Source organism: Kogia breviceps, chromosome 13 (genome assembly GCF_026419965.1).
Source record: "Kogia breviceps isolate mKogBre1 chromosome 13, mKogBre1 haplotype 1, whole genome shotgun sequence".
NCBI lineage: Eukaryota > Metazoa > Chordata > Mammalia > Artiodactyla > Physeteridae > Kogia > Kogia breviceps.
This window is the reverse complement of record NC_081322.1, coordinates 33,444,495-33,469,716: the sequence shown is the minus strand read 5'-3', so window position 1 is coordinate 33,469,716 and position 25,222 is coordinate 33,444,495. Positions and strand designations below refer to the sequence as shown.

At 35.5% G+C, this 25,222-nt stretch overlaps 1 protein-coding gene across 1 annotated transcript in view; it reads left to right on the top strand.

Moving 5' to 3' along the window:
• The window catches only part of ASCC3 (activating signal cointegrator 1 complex subunit 3), a 330,850-nt gene that overhangs the window by 288,455 nt on the left and 17,173 nt on the right, over window positions 1-25,222 (top strand). Inside the window, exon 37 of the mRNA XM_059035971.2 lies at window positions 12,268-12,492. Within this exon, the coding sequence (XP_058891954.1) occupies window positions 12,268-12,492 (225 nt within the window). The remainder of the gene's footprint in view (window positions 1-12,267; window positions 12,493-25,222) is intronic.

The following is a 25,222-nucleotide window of genomic DNA, read 5'->3' as shown; positions in this document are numbered from 1 at the left end:
CAGGCTCCCGACGCGCAGGCTCAGAGGCCATGGCTCACGGGCCCAGCCACTCCGCGGCATGTGGGATCCTCCCGGACCCGGGCACGAACCCGCGTCTCCTGCATCAGCAGGCGGACTCTCAACCACTGCGCCACCAGGGAAGCCCATACCCCGGTATATTCTTAAAATAGATAACAGTTGATTCTCACAAGCTGGATCTAGTACTCCACTGGTTCTCCCCTTCATAATTTTTTTGTTGTATAATTTTCTCAGTAGATCTCTTGATGTTGTTTCTTATAAACTTTAAAACAACTTTTTTAACTTAACAAAATGTACTTCTAAACATGTATAGGTCACCCTTAGTCTGGGGAAAAGAAGAAACCTCTTTATTTGGTTTTAACATCCTCCTCAAATTACCATCTTATTTTCTTTCTCCCATTCGGTGCAAAATAAAAAATGAAATTTCAACTTTCCATTTCTTTTCAATCCATTTATTCATATCTTCCTATAATCTGGATTGCTATTCAGATTTTTCAGAGGCCCCAGTGCCCTCATAATTATTCAGTGCTATTGTCTTTTCGTAGGGCTCATTCTCTTTGATCTTTTTATAGCATTTGACATGAGTTACTTCTTGATACTATCTTCATCCTTAAAAATGAACTTTCACATCTTATCCAGTTCTTTTTCTTATTGTTTGACATTGGCTCCTCTTCCTGTGTCTAACTCTCGTTGTTCTCAATTTTTTTTTTCTTGCTTTCCCATGTACTCACTTCCTCAGGTCACACCACAATTACAGTTTTAAGTGTTACCTTTAAAAAGGTGAATCTCATAGCATAGTCACCAGTCTTGACCTCTCTTATGAACTACAGTTCCAACTTCTGCTAGTTCAGTGGACATTCCCATTTCATTGTCCCTCTGTGACCCAAACCAGAATGTCTCAATCTTGATCTTCATTATTCCCAGAATTCCTGTCCTTGTTTTGTCTGTCAGTTGTATTTGCATTCTTTCATACCCCCAGGATGAATTCCTTCAAGTAATCCATGACTCCTACTTTTCTTCTCCCCAATTCCACGTATTAAACCACTTACCAAGACGATTCCTTCATAATTTTTTTGTTTCTCCCTTTTTTAAAGAATGTTCACTGTTCAGCTCCTGTCTGGGTTCCCATCACCCCATTTCTAAACAATTGTGCTAACCAGTCTCCTAAATGATCTTCCCACTTTAGCTTCTCTCTCTCTCTAATCCACCCAACTCATCCCTGCCAATTTACCTGTTTTAAAACATCATTTGTGGGCTTCCCTGGTGGCGCAGTGGTTGAGAATCTGCCTGCCAATGCAGAGGACACGGGTACGAGCCCTGGTCCGGGAAGATCCCACATGCTGTGGAGCAACTAAGCCCGTGCACCACAACTACTGAGCCTGCACCCTAGAGCCCATGAGCCACAACTACTGAGCCCACATGCCACAACTACTGAAGCTCGTATGCCTAGATCCCAGGCACTGCAACAAGAGAAGCCACTGCAATGAGAAGCCTGCGCACCACAACAAAGAGTAGCCCTGCTCGCTGCAGCTAGAGAAAGCCTGTGGCGCAGCAACGAAGACTCAATGCACCCAAAAATAAAATAAATAAATTTATTTTTTAAAAAAGAAAAAAACATCATTTCTCCCCTCAAAAATCTAAAATTATGCATATAATACAGCATTACTTCCTTAACCTGGGTATCAAGGCTCTCCACAACCGTCCTTTTTTACCTGAACCTTCTCTCACCTTTAAACATGCTATATATATATGCTCAACTTCATGCCTTTGCCTATGATTCCCACCTGGACAACGTATCTAACATTCATCCATGCATCTTGGCTCAGCTCCCTCTTAAAATATTCCCTTATTCGGATGCAGTGGTTGCTACTTTTTCTAAATTCATGACACCAGTGTCTGTTTCATTCATTCGTCAATCACACCTGTATTATCTTGTGCTATTTCTTGTATATTGGCCTATTTTGATATTTCACTTTTAGATTTATTTTACTTTTTGTATATGTATATCTTAACTCCTGGAAGAAAGATACTCAGTAGATAATAAGTAGATTAGAAGTGTTTTAATGTTTCCACTTTGGTTTTTATCTTTTAGTTTTTGCTTGTTTTTTATTTGATATTATCTCATAGCCTGTAGAAATGCAAATTATAAAGAAAGTCACCCAAATAAAAATATGTAGTTTTAAAGACAGAAGCAAGGTGGTAAAAAAAAAAAACAAAAAAAAAAACACCTTTGTTTAGCTTTTAAAGATGGGTTGCAAAGTGTGACATTTAACCATACATAATTATTATATATTGCTGCTAATCTCAGTTATTCCCTTTTAGGATTCAAACCTGATAGCCTTAAGAGGAAAATATCTAAACATTGTTAAGCTGTAAGGCATTTTTATTATATCCTTGAAAACTGAGGAATTTTTTTTTAAGTTTCATCAAAGAACAATTTTTTAAGGACTTAGCTATAAATCCTGGGAAATAGAAGTTTCTGATGGAATTCTTACCACTGAAATTATTTTAAGCACAACAGACCTGCTGGTACTCACTATTGTAAGATCCCTTAAAATCCAGCTGTCAACCAGGTGGTCATTCTTACACTGGAAAGAGTAAGGTATTATTTCTTGTGCATATTTATTTTTGGCAAATGATTCTGTGCTTGCCCTAACTGGTTGAAGGCCAAACATATGTCCATAAGTTTAAGACATTGATACAAATCAGACACATATTTTCATATAAGCCCTGACAGGAAACACACATAGATCTATGAGTAATTACAATTACATCTGTCAGTGTTTTCATGTTTGCCATCTGCATATAATAAAATTATTTTGATATTTCATTTTAGTGAAGCAAATTGTATGCATATTGGACAAATACTTTATTGCTTAACTAGATCTTAGTTTTATCATTTTCCAATAAATGTTTTATAACCAAGGGCTCTTTTTTTACTTTTTTTTTTTAACTTGTGATCTTATTAAGTTCATTCCTAGTATACCTTTCACTGCATTTTGAGGTTATTGTAAGTTCCATGTAAGTCTAGTTTATAGCAGTCTTTTATTTTAGAGATATACTTTATTCATATGATTTATTTACTTTGAATAGATCATTTGAATAAAAGTAAGAATCATAAGTGCTAGAAACCATACTAATTATATACATAGATTTGATTTTAAAAACAAGTTGTGTTAGTTTTTTCATAGATTAATGATTGAATAAAAGGTAATCTGAAATAATAAAGATAAAAATATGAGGCTTTTTTTTTAATCCCTTAATATATCTGGACCTGGCTTGGTAAATGCCAAATTATTTTTCAAATAGTATTATAAAATATATAATATACAATTAATTTAATACTTCAGAGAGGCACAGAAATTAAACAGGGTTCCTATCAGGGAAACTTACTGAAATGCTTTTTCTACAGCTTCAGTGGCCAAAAGACAGCACTGGAATGTGAGAAAATAATTTTGGTTTGTTTTAACGCCTTAGAATGTTACAAATTAATCAAGTGCTACTTAAAGTCTAGAACTCATTAACTTTATAAGTTTTGCTTTTCCCATGACAGAGATTAAGTTATAGCATAAAGCTTCTTTAGTCCCTCACTTGATCAGGTTACCATCCCCACTGTTCAAGTGCCCTCGTACCAACTACTTAGTGAGTTCAGCGTAGGCAGTGCTGAGTCCAGCGACATAGAAGTACTAGTTTACTGTTATGTAATGCTTACACGAAACCACACATGAATCCATTCTGGCTCTTTCTTACCTCAGTAATTTGCTTAAGTAAAGCAGACTCATATAGTTACTGCACCTAGAATAAACACACTCACACATACACAGTCAAACAGAATTCACTTGTTTACACACGCTCACTAAAGAGAAAAAGCAAAGTAGATTTTAAGTATTTGATAAGCTTCTTATTAACGAATCTTAAAAGTAAGCTGTACAATCAGTGGATTTAAGGGCCACAAGGACATGTAAGAGTTACATATTGAATAATGAGAGTCCTGACTAAACCCAAGTGCCAGCTAATCACTAAAAGACATACCTCAGCAGTGTAGATTTGCCAGATTGTTCTTCAGAGAACAAGCAAATAAGTTAGTGATACAGTGGTGTGAACAAACCGTTACGTAAGAGTGTGTATTCTCAGTAAACTAAAATCAGTGTTAATATACAAGCAAAATGTAGTAGCATACATACATATGTTTGCAGGGTTTTTTTAATTTTTTACTTTATGTGGAGTAGCTGAGTTTATGGCATTTGTAGAACAGATTGAGGTTTGTGATGAAAAGGGAAACAAAAGGAAAACTATTGAGTGAACAGCAGGGCCCATTTGATGTGATTATGAAAGATGTTTCTTTATTCTGATTTCTCTTTTGCAATCTGAAGACAGTAGCAGGGGTTGCAAGCAGAATTTATCATAGGTTGTCAATCACTGTCGTTCAGCATTTGCAGGGAAAATGTCTTTATTCAAGGACAGCTGAGCAAATCAGAGGCATAGATTTGCAGTTAGTAGCCTGTCCAGCCAACACTAAATAAACAAGGACAGGGTAGACAAACCAGCCTCTCACATAAAAATATAATGGACTCCACTGACCTCGCTGCCCTCCATTCAGCTTCAATCCCAGTTGCATAAAAGCTTCACTGCCCACTTTCAATTTCCTTTAATTACCTACATGATGTAGATAAGAAAATGAACCTCACTTATAGTCAGTGATCACACACAGGAAATTAACTAGACAAGTTGTTTAAAATGAGAGGAGTAATTTGGAGGTAAATAGAGTGTCCTACTGAGGAAGAAGTAGCTAGAAAGGGTTTTTGTTTGCTTGTTTGTTTTTAAGCAGGGATTTTATTATTTTACTAGCTCTCTCCGCTGATCCTGGGTTTGCTGCTTTCCTAATCAATCTAAGTAAAAAATCTCCATTGCAAGTATTCTGAAACACCCAGAATAAAATAGTTTGAAGGAGGTAAGAGCTAAGTAAAGTAGTGAAGCAAACACACCACATTCTAAAGAGCTTAGAAAAATTGTGAACTGTAATCCCAGGAATAAATGATCATGGTTTTCACAGGAGGGTCTGGCGGAGTAGTTGAGGGTTAAATAGCAGTGTCTTCAGTGAGTCTTCATTTTTAATTGCTTCCTGAGTCCCTAATCAAACCACAAAAAATTAAATTGAAAGTGCTGATAATATTTTTATGAATTCTAATTGATCTAAAAATCAATATTTTCTGTTTCATTCTTGTGGTTCACAGCACTTAAATTTTAATTAGAAAACACTGTAGGGTTTCAGGGTACTATAACTATATATAATACTTTGTCTTCAGAAAAGTTGGACCAAGTGTCTAATATAAATGATTCTTCCTCTTCCCTGTCTCTTCATACTATTTTGAGTTAGGTCACTGAAGAACACTGAAAAGAGCATCTTTCCTGATCACACATTGATGTGCTTTTGTGAACATTTAATTAATATGAATTTAAAAGAAACCTAATTGGAGATTGGAAACTAAAGCCTACAGTATCAAACCTATAGTTCAAGAGGATATAGTTTCTCAATATTTTATCTTTAATTTGACTGTCTCTTGTATTGAGAATATTGTCTTTCAAAGAACGAATATTTTCTGTAACACAGTTACAGAAAAATTGTATGATTATTTGGATAAAATGTATGTGCCACTACTAGTAAAGCATTGGTAAAAAGTAATAGTGATCTTGTTTCTTTGAATAATATTTAAGAATCATGATAGTTTTAAAAGTGAGTTAATGAAATGTCATTTTAGATCGGGAAGTATTTTTACATAATAGTAAACAAACGTTTACAACTGAAAACTGTAGAACAAAACTCAAATAATTGGATCTGAAGCCTCAGTTAACATTCTGTATGTGATCAGATATGGAGATAATTATTATAGTAATAATGCCTGACATTATACCAAGTCTTACAGCTTTCAAGTGTTTAATAAACACTATCACATTGAATCCTCACACTTTGGGATTTGTCACAATTTAAGACAAGGAATTTGGGACTTAGGGAAGTTCAGTTACTTTCAGAAGATCACATAGCTTGTAAATGGCAGAGCTGCAAACCAACCTGTTATATCAGTTCCTAGACCCAGTGTTCTCTCTACCACCTCTCACCGCGCATCCCACCCTTGTGATCTGTAACGTCTCTAAGGGGATGAATTACCTACTACATTCTTTGGATTCCCCTTTAATTCAAACCCTGGAAACAGAAAAGGAGGGATCCTCAAAGGAAGTAATAGCTTTTGATGAGACCTCATTTAATTATGGATAATTTTTAACTACAGAAACTATTATTGATTTGATATTTTATAAACATAAATCTAATGTCAACTCTTTGAAGATCTCAAAAACATTGCCTGGGTCAAATTTAATAACGAAAAAGACATTACTTCTCAAAAGAATATGTTAAATAATAAAATCTATGTAAGCATTCTAAAGAGCGTTTTCCTATAATAAGATTCTGTGTCCCTCTTTTCCACCTCAAGTTTGAACCTTATCCTATCACTTTTCCCTTTTTTACCTAAAAAAAATGTTTTACTGTCTTTCAGCTCAGTTGAAACCTCCCCAAAGATACCTTCCCTGACCCACTGTTATTATTTGTACTCCTCCTTCCTTATACTTGTCCACTTGTCATTTTACATTTATTCATGGTCAATTTTGATTGAGGTCTGGCTCCCCCACGTGACTGTAAAGCTTCATGAGGGTAGGGGATCCATCGTTTGTTTTTGTGCATCACTGTGTACACAGCAGTAGTATATGCTGAAGAAATATTTGGTAAACAAGTGACTCAGCACACCAAGACCTTGTCCATTGTGGTTATTAAAATGCTTTTCTTTGTTATTACTAAAGTGTATAGATTTTGCCAAGAAATTAAGGAACCCTTAGCTTAATTAATAAAGGAACCCTTTGATTGCTTTTATGCACCAGGAAAAGGCATCACTAAATTAAACTTTTCACTAAGATCACTGTCTTTGGGTAATCTACATTAAAGATCTGATTGCTCCCCTAATCAACCTAGAAGGATCTCGCTACTGCAGAGCATTTTTTCTGACCTAAAATGTACTCAGCTGTTAGCAGACTCATCTGATACTGATACTGCTGGCAGTGAGCAAATTCACAATCCTTGTGAAGCAGGGGATAAAAGCAATAAATCAGGGGTAATTCAAGCAGAATTGGCGTGGTTTGGAGAACAGTGGAGTCACATCTTACATGGAGTTTAGATTCTAACGCAAGCAAATACAATAAAAATCGCTAATGATAAAATTTACCTGAAAATAACCCCAGAAGTAGAATAAGCGTGATTTTGAGTAGTCAGTCTTGTTCAAATACACTGGTTCTCAGTGAGTTCAACACTACTAGTTTTCCCTCTAGTGTTGGAGCAGATCATTGTTTCTTTAGTTTAGCACCAAATGAAGTAGTTGGCTTGCATTTAGAAGTCATATGTCATACTTTATGAAAAAATGTGCATCTTTGGATACTAGAATCATACGTCACAGAAGGATGTTCACACTTTCAGAGGTATTTCGGAACTAAGACTGGGAAATACCTAGTTTATATTCTTGCCTCCCAATCAGTCAATCAATATCTAATTAATATCTCTCTCTCTCTCTCTCTCTCTCTCTCTCTCTCTCTCTCTCTCTCTCTCTCTCTCTCTCAATCACTCACTCACACACATACACATACACACACACACACACACACACACACACACAGTGTGGGGAAGAGGGATATGTAAGGTATATAATCAGATTTGAACAGGATTGTACAGAGGGAAGTGGATTACTTAGCTAACACTATTAGTTAGTGCTTTTAGCCAAATTCTTACTTTCCATATAATTTGATTTTAATTTAACTTTTCATATAATTTGTAAGTCTAAACCTATTTCCTACATAGCTAAAACCTGGAGGACCAATACAGTTTACAGTATTAAAATAGCTATTCGATTGTCTCCTGGAAAAAGATCAGAGGAAGTTGTATTTTATGAACAGTAGAAAGAAATCTAAATATGAATAAATGTTAAACTATGAAACAGATTTAAAGCTGATTTCTTCTCCCTCCACCTCCACCCAACTATCTGGATTGTGGTCCTCTCTTTTAAGTGTATTTTGCATGCTTAACAGAAAGCTCCTGCTCACGGAGTGTTCCCAACCTCTCTTCTATTAATAGCATCATTCTCCTCATCCCTGAGGCTTAAACCTTAGACCCCTCCTTATCTGTTTTTATGGATCTGCTCGTACTATTTTCTGTGCCTGGAATGCAAGGAATCTTTCTCCCTCTCTCCTCTTCTACAAATTGTTCTAAGCCTAGAACAAACAGTATCTCTTTTAGGAAACTTTCCAACACATCCAATTCACTTCAGTGCTCTTCTCTCAATAACAGTATTTTATTCTGCACTTAGAATAATTATTTATATAAATTGTTTTCTCCGATGTTTTAATTTCCTTTAAAAAAAGGTCATGTTTTAGATTTCTGAATTGTCTTTTTCCTTATCTGCTGTTATATTTTTCTTAAGCCATTTGGCAAGGCTAGGATGGACAGGTGTTGATGGGGTTTTGAATGGAGCCCAGATATTAGGTTGAGATGTGTTAGTTGTCGGGTGACAATGCTTCAGTCCTGAAATTTACCTGAAATCAAAAATAATAGCACTGCCATATATAACTGGTCCCTCTTTAGCAGATGACTTCAGAGAAAGCAGGAAAGAACATAAATGGCATATGAAAAGAAAACCAAAATGACACATAGGGGCAAAACATTATTAACTGCTAATGTGTCAGCATATACTTCTTACATAAAACAGCACAAAGTGGTAAAGACAGTGTTCAAAATAGTGTAAAGTGCTGTGATATTTTTGACTATTGCAAAACAAAGATGAGACAATTCGTGAATGAGAGAAAATGTAATGATTATTTTAATATTCCTATTAAATGTTTAACTGAATATTATAAAATTTTATTTGTTTATTTATTCAGTTCAGTTAAACAGAATGTTCCAAATATTCACTTAGGATATTTTTTCAGATGTTACATCATTTGAAATTATTTTTAGACAACATTTTTCAGTCTCTTGGACTTACCATTTTCCCTCCCATTATAGGGCCTTTGCATATACTACATACTGTTCCTAGAACACTCTTCACGTCTTTGTTCATCTAGTTACCATCTGCTCATCCTCTGTACCACAGCATATCTGCCTTTTCCTTCAGGAAATTTGTATGACCTTCCTAACTTGGTCAGATTTCTTTGCTAAACTCTCATGCTTTTATGTATTTCTTCTTCGTAGAATTCGTCACCATATCAAATTCACCTTTATTTATGTGACTGAATAATGTCTGTCTCCCTCATAGGGTGGATATTCAACAAATATTTCTTACTATTTCCTATCTGTTGCCCTTATTCTGTGTTCCTGTTTCTGTCTTCTACTTTCTCTGTCTTTTGTGGTCTTAACTGAGCTGTTTACATGATTCCATTTTCTCCTTTCTTAGCATATCAGCTATACTTCTTTTTTTGCTTTTCATAGTGGTTGCCCTAGAGTTTACAATGTACATTTACAAGTAATCAAATTCCACTTTCAAATAATACTATACTACCTAATGGGCATGGAACCTTATAATAATAAAATAATCATAATTCCTTCCTTCCATCTCTTGTATCATTGCTGTCATTCATATCACTTATATATAAGACAAGTCATATACATAAGCATATAACATATACATAAGCATACATAATTGTTCAAAAATATTATTTTGAACAAAGTATTATCTGTTAGATCAATTAACAATAAAAAAATAAAAGTTTTTATTTTACCTTCACTTATTCTTTCTTCAGGGTTCTTTCTTTCTTATATAGATCCAAATTTCTGACCTATATTATTTTCCTTCTCTCCAAAGTACTTCTTATATTTCTTGCAAGGCAGGTCTACTGGCCTGCTGGCAACAAATTAACTCAATTTTTATTTGTCTGAGAAAGTTGTATTTCTCTTTCATTTTTGAAGGATAATTTCACAGGATATAGAATTCTAGGTTGGTGGGGTTTTTTCCTCAACACTTTAAACATTTCACACCACTCTCCTTTTGCTTGCATGGTTTCTGAAGAGAGTAATTCAGAAGTAATACTTACCTTTGTTCCTGTACAGGTAAGGTGTTTTTTCCCTCTGGCTTCTTTCAGGAATTCTGCTTTATCTTTGATTTTTAGTAGTTTGAAGATAATATGCTTAGGTGTAACCTTTTGTGTGTGTGTGTGCTGTTTATTCTGTTCAGTGCTCTCTGAGCTTCCTGGATCTGTGGTTTGGTGTCTGACATTAATTGGAGAGGAGGGGAATTCTCAATCATTATTGTTTCAAATATTTCTTCTCTTACTTTCTCTCTACTCCTTCTGGTATTCCCATCATACATATGTTACATCTTTTGTCATTGTCCCACAGTCCTTGGATATCCACTTGTGTTTTTTTCAGTCTTTGTTCTCTTTGCTTTTCAGTTTTCAGAGATTTCATTAATATATCTTCTAGCTCAGAAATTCTTTCCTCAACCATGTCCGGTCTACCAATAAGCTCACCAAAGGCATTCTTCATTTCTGTTAGTGTTTTTGTATTCACCATTTCCTTTTGATTCTTTTTTAGGATTTCCATCTGTCTGCTTCCATTGTTCATCTGTTCTTACATGCTGTCTATTTTATCTGTCAGAGCTGTTAGCATATAAATCATAGTTTTAAATTCCTGATCTGTTAATTCTGACATCCCTGCCATGTCTGGTTCTGATGATAGCTCTATTTCTTCAAATTGTGTTTTTAGCCTTTTGGTATACCTTGTAATTTTCTTGGTAGCTGGACATGATGTACTGGGTAAAAGGAACTTCTATAAATAGGCCTTTAGTAATGTGGTGAGGTGGGGCATGGTGGTATAGGGGAAATATTCTCTGGTCCAATGATTAGGTCCCAAGTCTTCAGTGAGTCTGTGCCTCTGCACTGTGAACTTCACAGCCATTTCTACCCTCACCCCTTGGGTGGGACAGGATGGCTAGAGTGAGCTGGAGTGGAGTATTTCCCTTCTCCCACACTCAAAGCTTGAGCTGGTTACAGTTGAGTACTTCCATTCCCCAGGTCAGTTAAATTCTCATAATATATCCCAGAAGGGTTAGGCTCCAGTTAACTAGTTTCTCCTGAGAGCAGGCCTTGTTAAGAAGGACAGAGTGCTCTAGTGTATTTCAGGATGGTTCTTTTCCCCTCCCTTTGCTAGAAGCCCAAGGCGATTTTTCTCTGATATTTACTGTGGGAATGTGGTTGAGCTCCTAAAGGTAAACCTCACAGTATTGTGGGGGCCCCCTATGACTGGGTCCCCCTGGAGTTTTTAGCTCTCAGAGTTGTCTGTACTGAACCTCCCACAATTCATCAGTTACAGTTCAGGTTTTCTTACCTCGACGCTGATTCCCGAGGCATTTTCTGCTTGTGAGCCTCTGCTCCTCTTAGCCGTGACTCCCTGCATTTGCCTGCGTTTCCAATCTTGGAGGCAGCGGTTTGCCCTGTGTTCTGCCTTCTCATGGATTCAAGACGTGTTGGTTTTTTCAACCTGTTCAGCTTTTTACTTGTTGGGGTGGAGTGGTGGCTTCTAAGCTCCTTGCATGTGGAACCGGAAACCCCCAATTTTGAACAATTTTATTTTAATCTAATGTATTACAGTAAGTCTTAAGTTAACGATCCTGGTCTTCACCCTTTTCTTATCTCACCAACCCTATCCTCTTCCCGCTTTTTCCTGGCCCTGCCTTATTTCTTCCACTCATTCTATAGATCCTCACTTAAATACCTCTTTTTCCAAGACGCTTTCCCTGACCTTCTTAAATAACTAAGTCCCCAAACTGAATATCCCTTCAGCACTCTGTGCTTACCATATCATAATATTCATTTCCACTTTCAGGACCTGTTTTTCCCTGATGAACTCTCAGTTTCTGGTTCATTGCCTGGGTCCACTATCAAGCATAACATTTGATGCTTACTAGGATCTGTATCGTTTTAGTTGACTGTATAAAAGAGCATTCATGAATTTCAGTTGTATTATACATTACTAGCTTTTACTTAATATTAATAGTAGTACTGACCAAAGCAGAATTTTAAGGGATATGGTTATCTTACAGTTTTTCTAAAGCATGTTTTAAATGTCAGTAGTTAAATCTAAGAAGTACATTAAATATTATACTTTTGATACAGTACATTTATATGTACATTATATATATATGGGTTTGTTTGTTTTTTCAGGATGCAGAAGAATACACAGATTTGCCAGTAAGACACAATGAAGATCATATGAATAGCGAACTGGCAAAATGTCTTCCATTGGAATCAAATCCTCATTCATTTGACAGCCCTCACACCAAAGCTCATCTCCTACTGCAGGCACATCTCAGCCGAACCATGCTGCCCTGCCCAGATTATGACACTGATACCAAAACAGTGTTGGACCAAGCTCTCAGAGTATGTCAGGTATGAAAGTCATTTCTAATTACCTACATTTTCTCCCATTCTTGCTGGTTTTTTTTCTTTTTAGAATAAAATATACTTGCATTTAAAGATTTTTATTGTAGCATTGTCGAGAAAAAATCTGGTGACTCAAATTAAGGATTTTTGAAGGAAAAGCAAATATAAATGCAGTAAGATAACAATTTTAGTCATCCATTCAATCGAAATTTACTGAAAGTAAACTAAGTGCCAGGTACCTTGCTAGGTTCTGAGCATACAGCAGTGAACAAGACAGAAGAGAACCTGCTGTAATGGGCTTTCACTAGAGTTGGCAAGACAGACAATTAAAAATATAAGTCAAGTGGTGATCACTGCTATTTTAAAATAATAATAAAGCATAATAAAGGATATATGGAGAAAGATGGAGAGTGCCATTTTGTACTATTTTTTAATGTGGTATTCTGGGACTGTCTTTCTTATGAGGTGACATTTAAGAAACAAAGGAAAGGAGTGAGCTGTGGGGTTATTCCAAACACTAAGAAGAGCTAGTGCCAGGATTCATATAGGAACTTACTAGGTATATTCAAGAAAAACCAAGGCGGCCATTATAAAAAAGATGAAAAGGAGTGGGTAGAAATGAGGTCAGAAGATGGGTGGGAGTGGAGATTATAGATAAAATGAGGTCAGGTCACATAGGGAGTTTGTAAAACCATGGTAAGAATTTTGGATTTTACTCTGAATGAGAGAGAAGCTATAGAGCAGTGGTTCACTAATGGTTATGGTGGCTATATCTATGAGTATTTACCATATTAAGGAAAATGGAAACATTCTCAAATATTTATTACTTCATTTTAAAATAACACTAATATACCCATTATTATGTAATGATTTTTCATGAAAAATAACTATTTTCCAAAACAGTTAGTGAGAACTGTAATAGCATTTTACATTTTTGCAGGTATCTTTCATGTCTAGCTTAATAGAAGTCAGCTAAATTTGTTTAGCACCTTTTGCAAGCAGTCTGTTACAATATGGTGTTTTAGTTGAAGTATATGAAGGAAATCCAGCCTCACTGAGATATGTAGTTTAAAGAAGGAAGAGTATTTTTATAGCCTTTTCAGAAAATTTTAGATATTCTCTGATACTATACAAAACCTTGACATGTTATATTCCTTAGTTAGTTGCAGTGTGGACTCTGAAACCGTATCAATGAACTTTATACTTTGAAAGCTATAAGGCTAGGCAAGAAATGATGGTGGCTGGACCAGGTTGGTATGGGTGAGACTGGTGAAAATTGGTTGGGTCCTGTATATTTTTTTAAGGACAACCTGCTAATGGATTCGACAAGTGTTTTTAGGGAGAGCAAGGAGCCAAAGATGATTCCAAAGCTTTTCTCCAGAGCAAGTGGAAAGCTGGAGCTGCCATTTGCTGGGAGAGGACTGTGAGAGGAACAGGGTGGGAGAAGCACACCTAAAGGATTGAGCTTATAAGAGATTTTGATTTTCTACATTATGGCTTTTGGGACATTTATATATAAAAAACAATTTTTAAGATTTTCAAAAGACTGGTGTTTTTAAAGGTAGAATAAATGAGTCTGTGAAGATTTGTATAAAGGCATTTGCAAAATTAAAGACTTAGAAATAACCCAAGCATCTTTCAGGTTATAGAACACTGCCAAATATTACAATTCCATTTATTAATTCTTTATCTGTGTGGAATATCTACATAAATATATGAAAATATTTCTAGAGAGAAGATCCAGAATAGTATTGACCAAAAGATTAAGTAGCCGTCTCTGTGTAGCAGCAGCATTTGAGGTGATTTTTAATTGCTTCTTTATGCTTTTCTGAAATGTTTGAATGTTTTCAATGAGCTGCTAACAATTTTATGATCAGAAAAAAAAAACCTTAATTTTGTTATTTAAAAGAATAGGCCTGTTTCATAAAATAGAGTATGCACAAACTATCGGGAATTAGAAGGGAAATAAGGCTATAATAAACAAGTAAATTATTTTTATACCTTTTTTATAACTAACATTTGGTTTATCTCTCTAGGAAGATGGTATGGCACTCTTTATTAGTCACACTTTATAAACGAAGGTTAAAGTTCCTAAAGTTTTAGCTGTGGCCCTGGATACTCATTTGTGTTTCCTCTAGCTATTTTTTCCCTTCAAACAGTGACCTGTTAATGAGCTCAGGGGTCAGGAAGGGTTGGAGAGATGTTGCAGGAGGAAATAAATTTTTATACTTACAGGTATACTTAATAGGTGTACATATTTATATCATATATAAAAGTTACAGTGTATACAAACTCATTCATACCTTTTCACCACAGTTAATAATGATTCAAAGGCTATATAATAATAGAAATTAGCAGTTTCACAAGAAGTCTATTTCTAAATTTACTGTAAGGGAAAAGGATTCAATCAGGTACTTTTAGCCTCTATTTCGATATTATGTACAGTTTCGTGGATATTTATATTTCTTGATATTTTTTTTACTCCTTCTAAATAACATCTAAAGAGAAATCGTTTTCTCTTTAATTATAAAAGTAATACACGTCATTGTAGAAATTTGGAAGAGCAATGTATTAAAATTAAAGTCATTCATAGTAATTATATCTTCACCCTCATCAATACGAGGCTCTTTTTTTGTTAATGAATTAATTTAATTCAAAAAATTTTTTTTATTTTTTTCATTTTGAAATAACTTCAGACATAAAAAGTTTGTAAAAATAGTACAATGAAATTTCCATATATCTTTCACTCAGCTTCCCCTAATGTTAACATCTTGCCTCAGTACTGATCCAATCCTGTTAACTAATCTACAGACCTCATTCCAGTTTTGTCCATTTGGATTTTATCCCACTAATGCCTTCCTCTGTTCCAGGATCCAGTCCAGGATCCCACATTGCATTTAGTTGTCATGTCCACTTTAGTCTCCTTGACTTTCAGGACGTTGGCACTTGTGAGGAGTATTGGCCAGGTATCTTACAGAGCTATCCCTCAGTTTGGGTTTGCCTGATATCCCCTCATAATTACATTGGAGTTATATATTACTGGCAAGAATACCATAGAAGTGATGTTTTGTCCTCTCAGTGTATCATATTGGGAGACTAGTGACATGGATTTGTGTTATTACCAGGGATGTTAACTTTGCACACTTCAGGTGGTGTCTGCCAGGTTTCTCCACTGTAAAATTACTTTTTTTCCTTTTGTAACTAATATGTTGTGGTGATATACTTTGAGATTATGCAGTTATCCTGTTTCTCATCATATTTTCCTACATTATTTTCATCATCCATTGGTGACTTTTGCCTGAAACAATTATTACTACTGTGATTTTCTATTTCCATCATTCCCAGAATTTCCATTTTCCTCCATTTATTTACTTTATTTATTTATTTATTTATTTATTTATTTATAAGTATAGGCTCACTAGTGTTTGTTTTTATTAGAGAGTGGTTTTAGAGAGTATAATCTGGGTGCTTGTTGACTCCATCACTACCTGGGTATTATTGCCTCTGGCCCCCTCAGTGGGCAAACCTAGGAAATATAAGTTTGTATACATAGACATCTATATCTATTTGTATATCTACTTAGCTGTGTGTGTGTGTGTGTATGTTTGGGTATGTGGAAAATATTTGTATTCATAAAACCATGAGTTCATTCTAATACCTCCAATTCCAGTTTAACACCAAGGGTTCATTATAGCCTTCCCCTTTTTTAAATTGTAACTCTTTTCTCCACCCATGAGAAACTTGGCTCTCATTAATCAAAATATGTTTAGTTAATTCCCCCATTCTAGCATACTCCTGATGTAGTTTTAGAATGACTAACGCTTACTCCTGCAAAAAAACAAGTTTACTAACTAGAGTACAGTAGTTGTGTATAGTTCTTTTTTGTCTTTGGAGGCTCAGAGTTTCTTTTTCTTTTTTGTATTTACACAAATACACACTTGCTCTCTCACTTTCTTCCTTTGCACATTTTTATCATGTTTTTATTACCTTTTTTTACTTAATAATTGACAACATTAAATATTCTTCTCAAGCATAATTTCTAATGGCTGCACTATATTTCTTCATAAGAAGGTCATAGTTTACTTAATTAGTTCCCTGTTGTCAGACATTGTGCAGTTTTCCTTTAGTGTAAATTATTACATTAGTTATGCTTATAAATATGGATTTGGCTTTTCAGAAGCCACCTGAAAAGAAACTTACTTGTAAAGAGATGGCAACCAGCTTCATATCCTAAATCCTCTCATTCCTGCAGTTTCTTTGTAAGATTGTGATAAAAGTAACAAGTCAGGAAGAGGAGAGAATATTAGGGTTGCTAATGGAAAATCTGGGGGGGAAGTCATGACTTGATAAAATTTTCCATGACTGAGTGACAGTTTTCATCATTGTACCCTATTGTTCTCATTTGATACATGGATACTGTTGGCCTAGAAAGCATTGGTTCAAGCAGTTTTCCAAGCTGCAGTCCTGCTGGCTGATTGAAAATTATACTACTGCCCTCATGGGACATCAGCATGATCTTGTGTTCTGTGTATGGGACTCGGTGCCACCAGCTCTTACTATAAATTCAGCTCTGTTCCTTAGAGCCTTAGTATAAGGCCTTAGGCAAGTCACTGAACCCCTGCAGTCTGAGTAAAAATTACACCTTACAAGAGTGGGACATTAGTTAATATTTATAAAGTAAACAATGATTTGAAGACTCGAACTAGGTCTATCTTAGTCTCCTCATTCTTAGTAATTCTTTTACTTCCTTGCTTTTCCATGGTCATTTAACTCTAAATTTTTTATTCCCTTTAATTTATAGAAATGTACCTTTTACATGAGCTACCATTTAGATTATGAAAACTCTGTATGACTTACCTGTGTCCTGGGAAATCTTTTACAAAAGAAAACATACTTGTTGTAGTAGTATTCACTCTGGCTTGAGGTCAGAATGCACAGTATACAGCCTGCCTTCTCTTCTTGTACCCATTTGAAATTATGTATCACGGTCATTTGTGTCATTTGGAGGTTTAAGGTGTTTTTGTCATGGTTCTTAATATTTTACTGTTACTAGCATTTCCATCTCCATCCCACCCAACAAAACTAAGAGTAAAAATTTCTGTACGTATCTTAAATTTTTTAAACCTGCTTAAAATACACTAGTTTATAAATTGAGCAATTATGGAATTGATTATTCATGTCATTAGTCTTTGAGATCCTCTTCTTGATTATGTTAACTCTAAAATATATTTGTAATATGTAGTAAATGATGTGACATATTTTGTGTGCCAGATGTACCCAAGAAAAACTTTATGTTAGCTTTTATGGGAGGATGGTAAATAAGAAATACCAAAAATTAGAGTGACTTGCCTAAATTTTTCAAATTTGATGGCAAAGTCAGAACTGATGAAAAGTGTCTGGTGTTTTGATTAGCCCCCCACTTTTTTTAATCAAACGACAAAGAAATTGGTTTTCAAAGAAGTCACATAACTTAGTTTTGAGGCAGTCCATGCTGAAACCAAATGGAGATAGCAGGACTTTAAATCCTGCTCTAATAGCTCTGATCTTTTCTAAGAAGTGCCCTAAGTCTTTACGTTAAAATCATCTTCATTTAAGTGAAATATAATTAAATACCAAGCCAAATAGTATAAGAGTACAGGTTTATATCTTAGCCACGCCCACTACCTCCTCTGTGGTATCTACAGCAAAACTGCCCAGTAACTGGACACTTTCAGATGTTTAAGGAAAAAAGGGAAACCATGGCTCAAGGAGCTGACTCAGTGATCTGAGGACCAAAGGGCTGTGTGATTCAAAGTGTAATTGTGCTGTCAGTTTGCTGGGTTAATTCTGGAAAGTTGCTTTCAGATATAGTAGAGGCCATATTTACCCTTCAGCTAATGCTATCTACCCTGCACCCTAAGTTTAATACATCAAAACATCTGTGTGCACAGTAATACTCTTAACGACTACAAGATACATCTCATGAAAGGAGAACACACACACACACAGAAATATGACAGTGTAGAGTGATTAGAAAGATCTCTGGAAACCTGTGCTTCCAAATTGAAATTAATGTGTATTAAATACCAAATTCAACCAGAATATTTGGAGAACTGCATACCATCCCTGTACCCTACACCAAAAAATTGCTATTTAATGACGGTCCATAAGGCAGGCCATCATTAACAGTGGTGCTGGTGAACATTTACTGAGGATTTTCTTTGTACCAGGCTCTGTTCTACTTGCTTCACATTGCATAGACTCATTTGCCCTAATAATCCAAGGAAGTAGTACAATTATTATCCTTATTTTACAGATGAAAACTAAGTAACTTTCCCAAGATCATAGCAGAAAGAAAAACAGTTTTCAGCATAGGTTGGATATATAATAAAAGTTTATCTTACTGGGTTTCCTTTGCCCTGTAAAGATGGATCTAAAAAATGTACTCATGGCCTAGTCAGGATTTATTTTAAAATGTGAGAACTTCACAGGAATTTCTACATTTTTTTAGACCAAGAATTGCCACTAGAACATGAATAATATTTTTTAATTAATCCCTTCTTTTCAATGTATACTCAAATCACCTCCCTTTAATTACTCTAGTTCCCTTTCAACAGTCTGCCTATAATTACTTTAACCAGTTTCCAAGAGGGACTTGTTAATATGACTGATATTTGTAATTGCTTTATTATATCACTCTATAGTGTCCAGTTGATATGTTTTTTTTGTTTCAGCTGCTTATGATCCTTCTCGAAGGTTTCATATCAAGATAGGTAACGCAGTGAATTAGCCATTTACTTCCTCAGAGTCTCCCCTAAAACTACAATAATTGGAAATAATGGGGGAAAGATCAGATTGCTGATACAACCAACCACAGGAAGAAAAAGGAATGCCATAATAATTATAAGATACTCCTAATAATAAGTAGTGATGCACACCATAATGACTGTGCTTAGGTTGACTATTACAACACACATACACACATTTTATGTTTCTCTTTCATTCTTCACCATTTGCCTTCTCTGCTTACGTTAGGTTCTTGGCTTCTTTCACTGGGTAACCACCACCACCACCACTAGCGGGGCTCCCCTGGAGGCAGCTTTTGTCCATCCCCCTGGTCCTTTTTGAAAAACTTCAAACATCTAGTAACAATAGGCAATCTCAGAGATTCCCTGTCCCAAGATACAGAACTACCAATTCCCCAAAAAAATAACAGACATCTCCTCTTTACTATTGAGGGAGTGTGAAGTTCTGTATTCTGTATACCAAGGCACATTTTATCTAGATTGAATTCATGTTCCACTGCCCTAATGGAAGTAGGCAAAAGGTAAGCCAGGAGACTGGCTTTGAAAATAATTTAGGTGATTCAGTGCCTGAAAGGAAGACCTTTAAGGAGCTGTGTTCTGGTGGGTAAGTTTCCATTGTTTCATAAATTCTTGCATCTGACTTTAATATAGGAGCTGTCATTTTACCTCATTTTTCTTTAAGGCCCAAGTTTTTTTGAACAACTAAGTTTCCAGCCTTTCTTCTCTTTCACACGAGATAATATGTAACTTATACACCACTCAAATTAATTTTATCATGTTCCAATAGGATTTATCAATTGTCACAAAAGGTGCTTGTCAAAAAATAACTTTAATAAGCTGCATAGAGAAAAGGGGGGAAATGTATGAACTGGTATGCTTTCCTCTATTCAGAAAACCCTCTTAAATTTGCAAAACTGAATCCCTAAAAGTTTATTGGTAAGGTTGTTGTTTAGCCCAAACTTCAAAACAATAATTTGACCTCTTTACCTCTCTAACAGTTTCTGATAAACTTAAAGTGTATTACATTTCAAATAACTAGTATCATATATTTTATGTAACCCACAGCTATTCTGAAAACACATTGTGTCTTCAAACTATTTTTTAAGTACTTCAATCAATAAACTTAAGATATGAATGTATGCATATATTAGAGTCTGAGAATAGAAAAGAATAGGATAAGCGAAGCAAAAGATACAATGATATGAATATTTTTTATTGATCTGGTTATTTTAACTGAGAGATACTTTGAGGATAGCTGGGTCTATATTTCTATTAACAAACGATCCCCATTTTTAGTAGATTAAAAAGCTAGAAATATTTGATGATACCAGGAGATACAACTGCCATGGAGCAAGGCTAACATAACCTTTGAGGAGTATTTACCTATGGATGCACTAAGCACAGGCTCAGTGGGCTATAAATTAAATGTATTGAAGAATGTCAGTGTCAATTAAGTGAATAAGTTCTAGAATCATAGAGTCAAATACAGTTAACAGTGAAAATAGTCCAGGTGGTGCCGAGCTTAACAAAAGAAGTATTTGGTCAAATCCTTAATCCAATACTTGACTTGTAAGAAATGTTTTGATGTAGCAATGGTAGATAAAATCTCCTGTATATTCTTAGTAGAATTCTTTCACATTTTTTTAAATGCTTATAATTATTATGATTAGATCAAATGAAAAGCTTACCTTTAAGTGGACAGTACAGCACAGTAGGCTTCAGAAAGCTTCTTCAAATCATTTTGAGGAAAAGATGGAAGGATGATAAATAAATAATTTTTAGACTTCCAAAATTGGATTATACATAATTGGTAATCTACAAGGAGTTCATGTCTGCAACTGAAGTCTCTAAAGGATCCTAAGATGAAAATAGTTTTAAATATATCTTTTATAATTTTATGGGTATGTTTCAAGGAATATTAATACTATGAGCATACATTTGGAGGATTCTGATTCATATTCAAAATATGCTGGAACCTTATCAATAACTATTTATAGTGTCACTGACTGTTAAGGTGACTTGGGCATAATTCTTGGCACATAATAGTTCTCAATATATCATGCGTGAATGGAATGAATAAATATTTCACTTTTTCCTTTCTAGTTCTTTCTTAAGAGAAGATTGAAAAGGGAGATTTACTGTGTGTGGATTCTCACAATGTTTTTAAAATTATCTGCCAAATCTGAATTGTCTACTAACAAATGTAGTCTGTTTATTGTAAACATTCATATGACCTTATCAAATTCATAGAGACAGGGAACTCTAATTCAGGCTGCTTTCCTGGCAAGAGTGCCAGGAGCTCATATTTTGCCATAGAAGCCTAGTGAGGTTTCATTAATGGATGTCTATTTCAAAACAAATAATTTTAAATGAACTTAATCCTGAGTGATTATTCTTCCAGATGCAAAGATCCACACTATGGTGCAGAATCACCATCCAGCTAGTGCTTATTTTATCCTGTATCAAAGTTACATTTTAATTCCACAATAGAACACCCAAAACACCTAAAACAAAGCACCATTCCCCACTACAGATGCAACACAGAGCTAATGCATTTAGCATTTCCAAAACTAACACAAATGTGTGGATTTTGAGGTGTAAAACACCTTCACTTACTCTTGTGGATTTACAGGTGATCTCCCTTCAAGGACTATAATATAATTTGGAAGGCTATTTCCCCCTGGATGACTCTACCTGTAAGCCTTTGAATGACAATTTGGTGCTGCTTTATTGATGATATGATGCTATTATGAAGGATCCTTCTACCTCCAGCTCTTCTCCTCATACCCACATAACAACCCTTTTCCCGGTTGGGGCTGTAGGAAATGAGTAATGCTTAACCCATTTGTGTGATCAATTCACTTAAGCAGCTACTGTGAAATGTTAATCACAACTTTAATTTGTACTGCATTAGCATTTTGATTAACTTGTAGGCTTGCTAGCACACTTGAAGCGCTTTTACTCATAGTTACAGCTCGGAAATGACTTTTTGATTAATTAAGTTTGTTAGACAGCAGCTGAGCTTCCTGAATGCTAACCTTCTGGGGGTAAAAGTTCAGGAGAAAGTTACTGTGAACAACTGTTGCTATTGAAAAAGATTCTTGTAAATGTACTTATAGCATTTTAATTATTGACAAAATATTGTATCATTACTTGCAGCTGACCTGAACCTTTAAAGGAGTGTGCCTTTCTGTCAAGAAAGCTTTTCTTCAGGTTTTCCCATCATTGTAAAACTTCTGGGAGCTCTTGAACTAAGTAGTGCAGTTTCTAGCAGATGTCTAACAACTAATGTTTTGACAGGCTGCCTAGGATGAATTTCCATGGTTTCTTTTTCAAGTAAACTTTGTATTTTAGAATAGTTTTAGACTTACAGAAAAGTTACAAAGATAGTACAGAGATTTCCTGTATATCCCACACTCAGTGTTCCTCTGTAATTAACATCTCACATCAATATGGTACATTTGTCACAATTAATGAACTTTTATTGATATAACTAAAGTCCATACTTATTCAGAATTCTGTAGTTTACTTAATGTCCTTTTTCTATTCTAGGATTCCATTCAGGACACCACATTACATTTAGTTGTCATGTCTCCTTAGGCTCCTCTTGGCTGTGAGTTTCTCACAGTTTCATTGTTTTTGATGATCTTTCCATAGTATTTTGCACTTTCATGATGTTCCATAAGTAACAACTTGGTTTCTATAAATTAATAAAATGTTTTTTCTCCTTCTGGACTAAATAAGTCTTTCTCTTCAACTCTGACCATGTATTATGTTTATGTCATTTCATTTGAACAAATGTAGCAACATTTTCTAGCCAGTTCAACCTTCCTCATGACCTTATTGTCATGTGGTTTTTTTCAATCCCTACACTATCACTAGATACGTTAGGATGACTGTCAGGAGATGTGAGGAAAAGGAGAAAGTTTCCTTGAAGAGGAGAAAGGATAAAGAGAAGAAGAGAGAATGCAGGTCATCCGAATGCTGAGAGGGAGTAGAGAGGCTGGAGCATTTCTCTCTGCTCCATATGTTCACCCTACAGCCACCGCTGGAAGACACTGAGGACTAAATTCACAGACTTTGCAAACAAGTTTAGAAAGTTTTTAACAATGGATCTTAAAGCTACATCTCATTATGCATCTGTTAACATGCCTCTTGATGTACCTTGAAAATGATAGTTTGTCTTTTAGTGACCTAAGTCAGTGTTGCTATTTCCTTGCAATGAAGTTGACTTAATTCAGTCACAGTAACTTGGATTATTTAAACCCAGAATTCAGTCATGTTTCAAAAGATATTTAATGCCTGCATATCAAATATTAAGATGTAGTTTTATAACCAAGTGGTGGATTAAAATTTATTTTGAAATTTTAGGTTTTCAAAAATCCTGTTGACAAAATTTCTTCAGAGACAATAATCAGTTAAATGCATAATACTTTTGTCTGGAGTCTGCATTTTTCTGTTAGGTAGGGAAAAAAAGGATAGATGTAAACCACTTTAAATCCTCCTTGAAATAAGACAGCGTATATGTAAATCATTCAGAGGTTGTGGAATATAGTGTGATGAGCACAGAAAGTGAAATTAGAAAACCAAGATCAAGTCTTAACTTACCACTTTTCACCATTGAGACTACAGTCACTGGACTTGTGAGTTTCAGTTTTCCCATCTGTGAAAAGGAGACAGTACTAATGTCTGCCTCATATTTGGTATTAAGAGCTATTTACAAAAGTATTTTATAGTCTACACACTACTGTACAAATATTTCATCACACTACATGTGCATACTGTCTGTACAGTTTGTATATGTTTCACTGCTACTTTTCACAATAATTGAATGAAATGTATTTGATACAAAACACAGATAAATTAGCAAGCTTGCACTTTTAAGTATAATCTATAGTAGCAGGAAACAAAGGAAAATATCTGTAGATTTGGATAAATCTATCCTTTGCAGAAATAGTTAACATCACTATGAAATTTGGTTGAATTTAAATGCCAAGACCCAGCTTGATATGCTTAGGGAATTCTTGAAATCGATTCAAAATAAGTATTGAGGACATGAGATGTATTCAAGTCAAAAAGAATGCCGTTGGCTTCAGGACCTTTACAACCTAAAAAATTCTCTTCCAGAGAGTGTCCATTCTCTGAACTCTAGTTCATTTTGATTGTGGGGATGAGGGACAGGTTGTTTCTGGTGGGGGTAGTGGTGGTGGTTTTACCTTTGCACAAAGCCGGGTTCTTGAGTTTGCCCTGTGAGTTCCACATGAGGATGAGGTCTGGGCTGTGTATAGTATGTGTACCCCTCTTTGTTTTTGCCTCTCCCTCTCTCCTCACTCATCTCGTCTCTCCTTTCTTTCTCTCTCCCTCCCCCTGTTGCTCTCAGTCAGACATAGGCAGACACAAACACCACCTCATTTCTACATTTTCTTTGAAACTCCTGAGCTGACTCATTCTTCCTGTTTTTCCAATAATCAAAGTCTACCTCCTCAGAGCTCTCCAGTCTTTCTTCTCAGATTCCTCCTTCTTTTACCCGTGTATATTTTACTTTGTGTCTGTAAGATTCCTTTTTCATCTGTGTTCCTAAGTCTGGATCTCTTTCCCCACCTTCCTCGAACCCCAGTTCACAGCCTTCAGCTCCATTCCAGCTCCTGCGGTCACCAGAGTGGCTTCAGCAGATGACCTTTTCAACGCTGTAATCGCATGCATCCCAAACTCCTCTGCTCTAATAGTTACTATATCCACACCACTTTTGCCATCACCTCCATGGTATCACCCTCTGACTCTCCTCTCTCACCTCACTTCTTTACCTATCAGTTTGATTGAACATTTCTGTTACTTATCAGCCGGGCATCTCTCCTCCCCTTCCTGAGCCCTCGGTCCAGTCCTCAGTCCCCTGTGACTTCACTTGTCACTGGCCCTAGAGTTGTCCATTTCAACAGTGATGTCACCAGTAA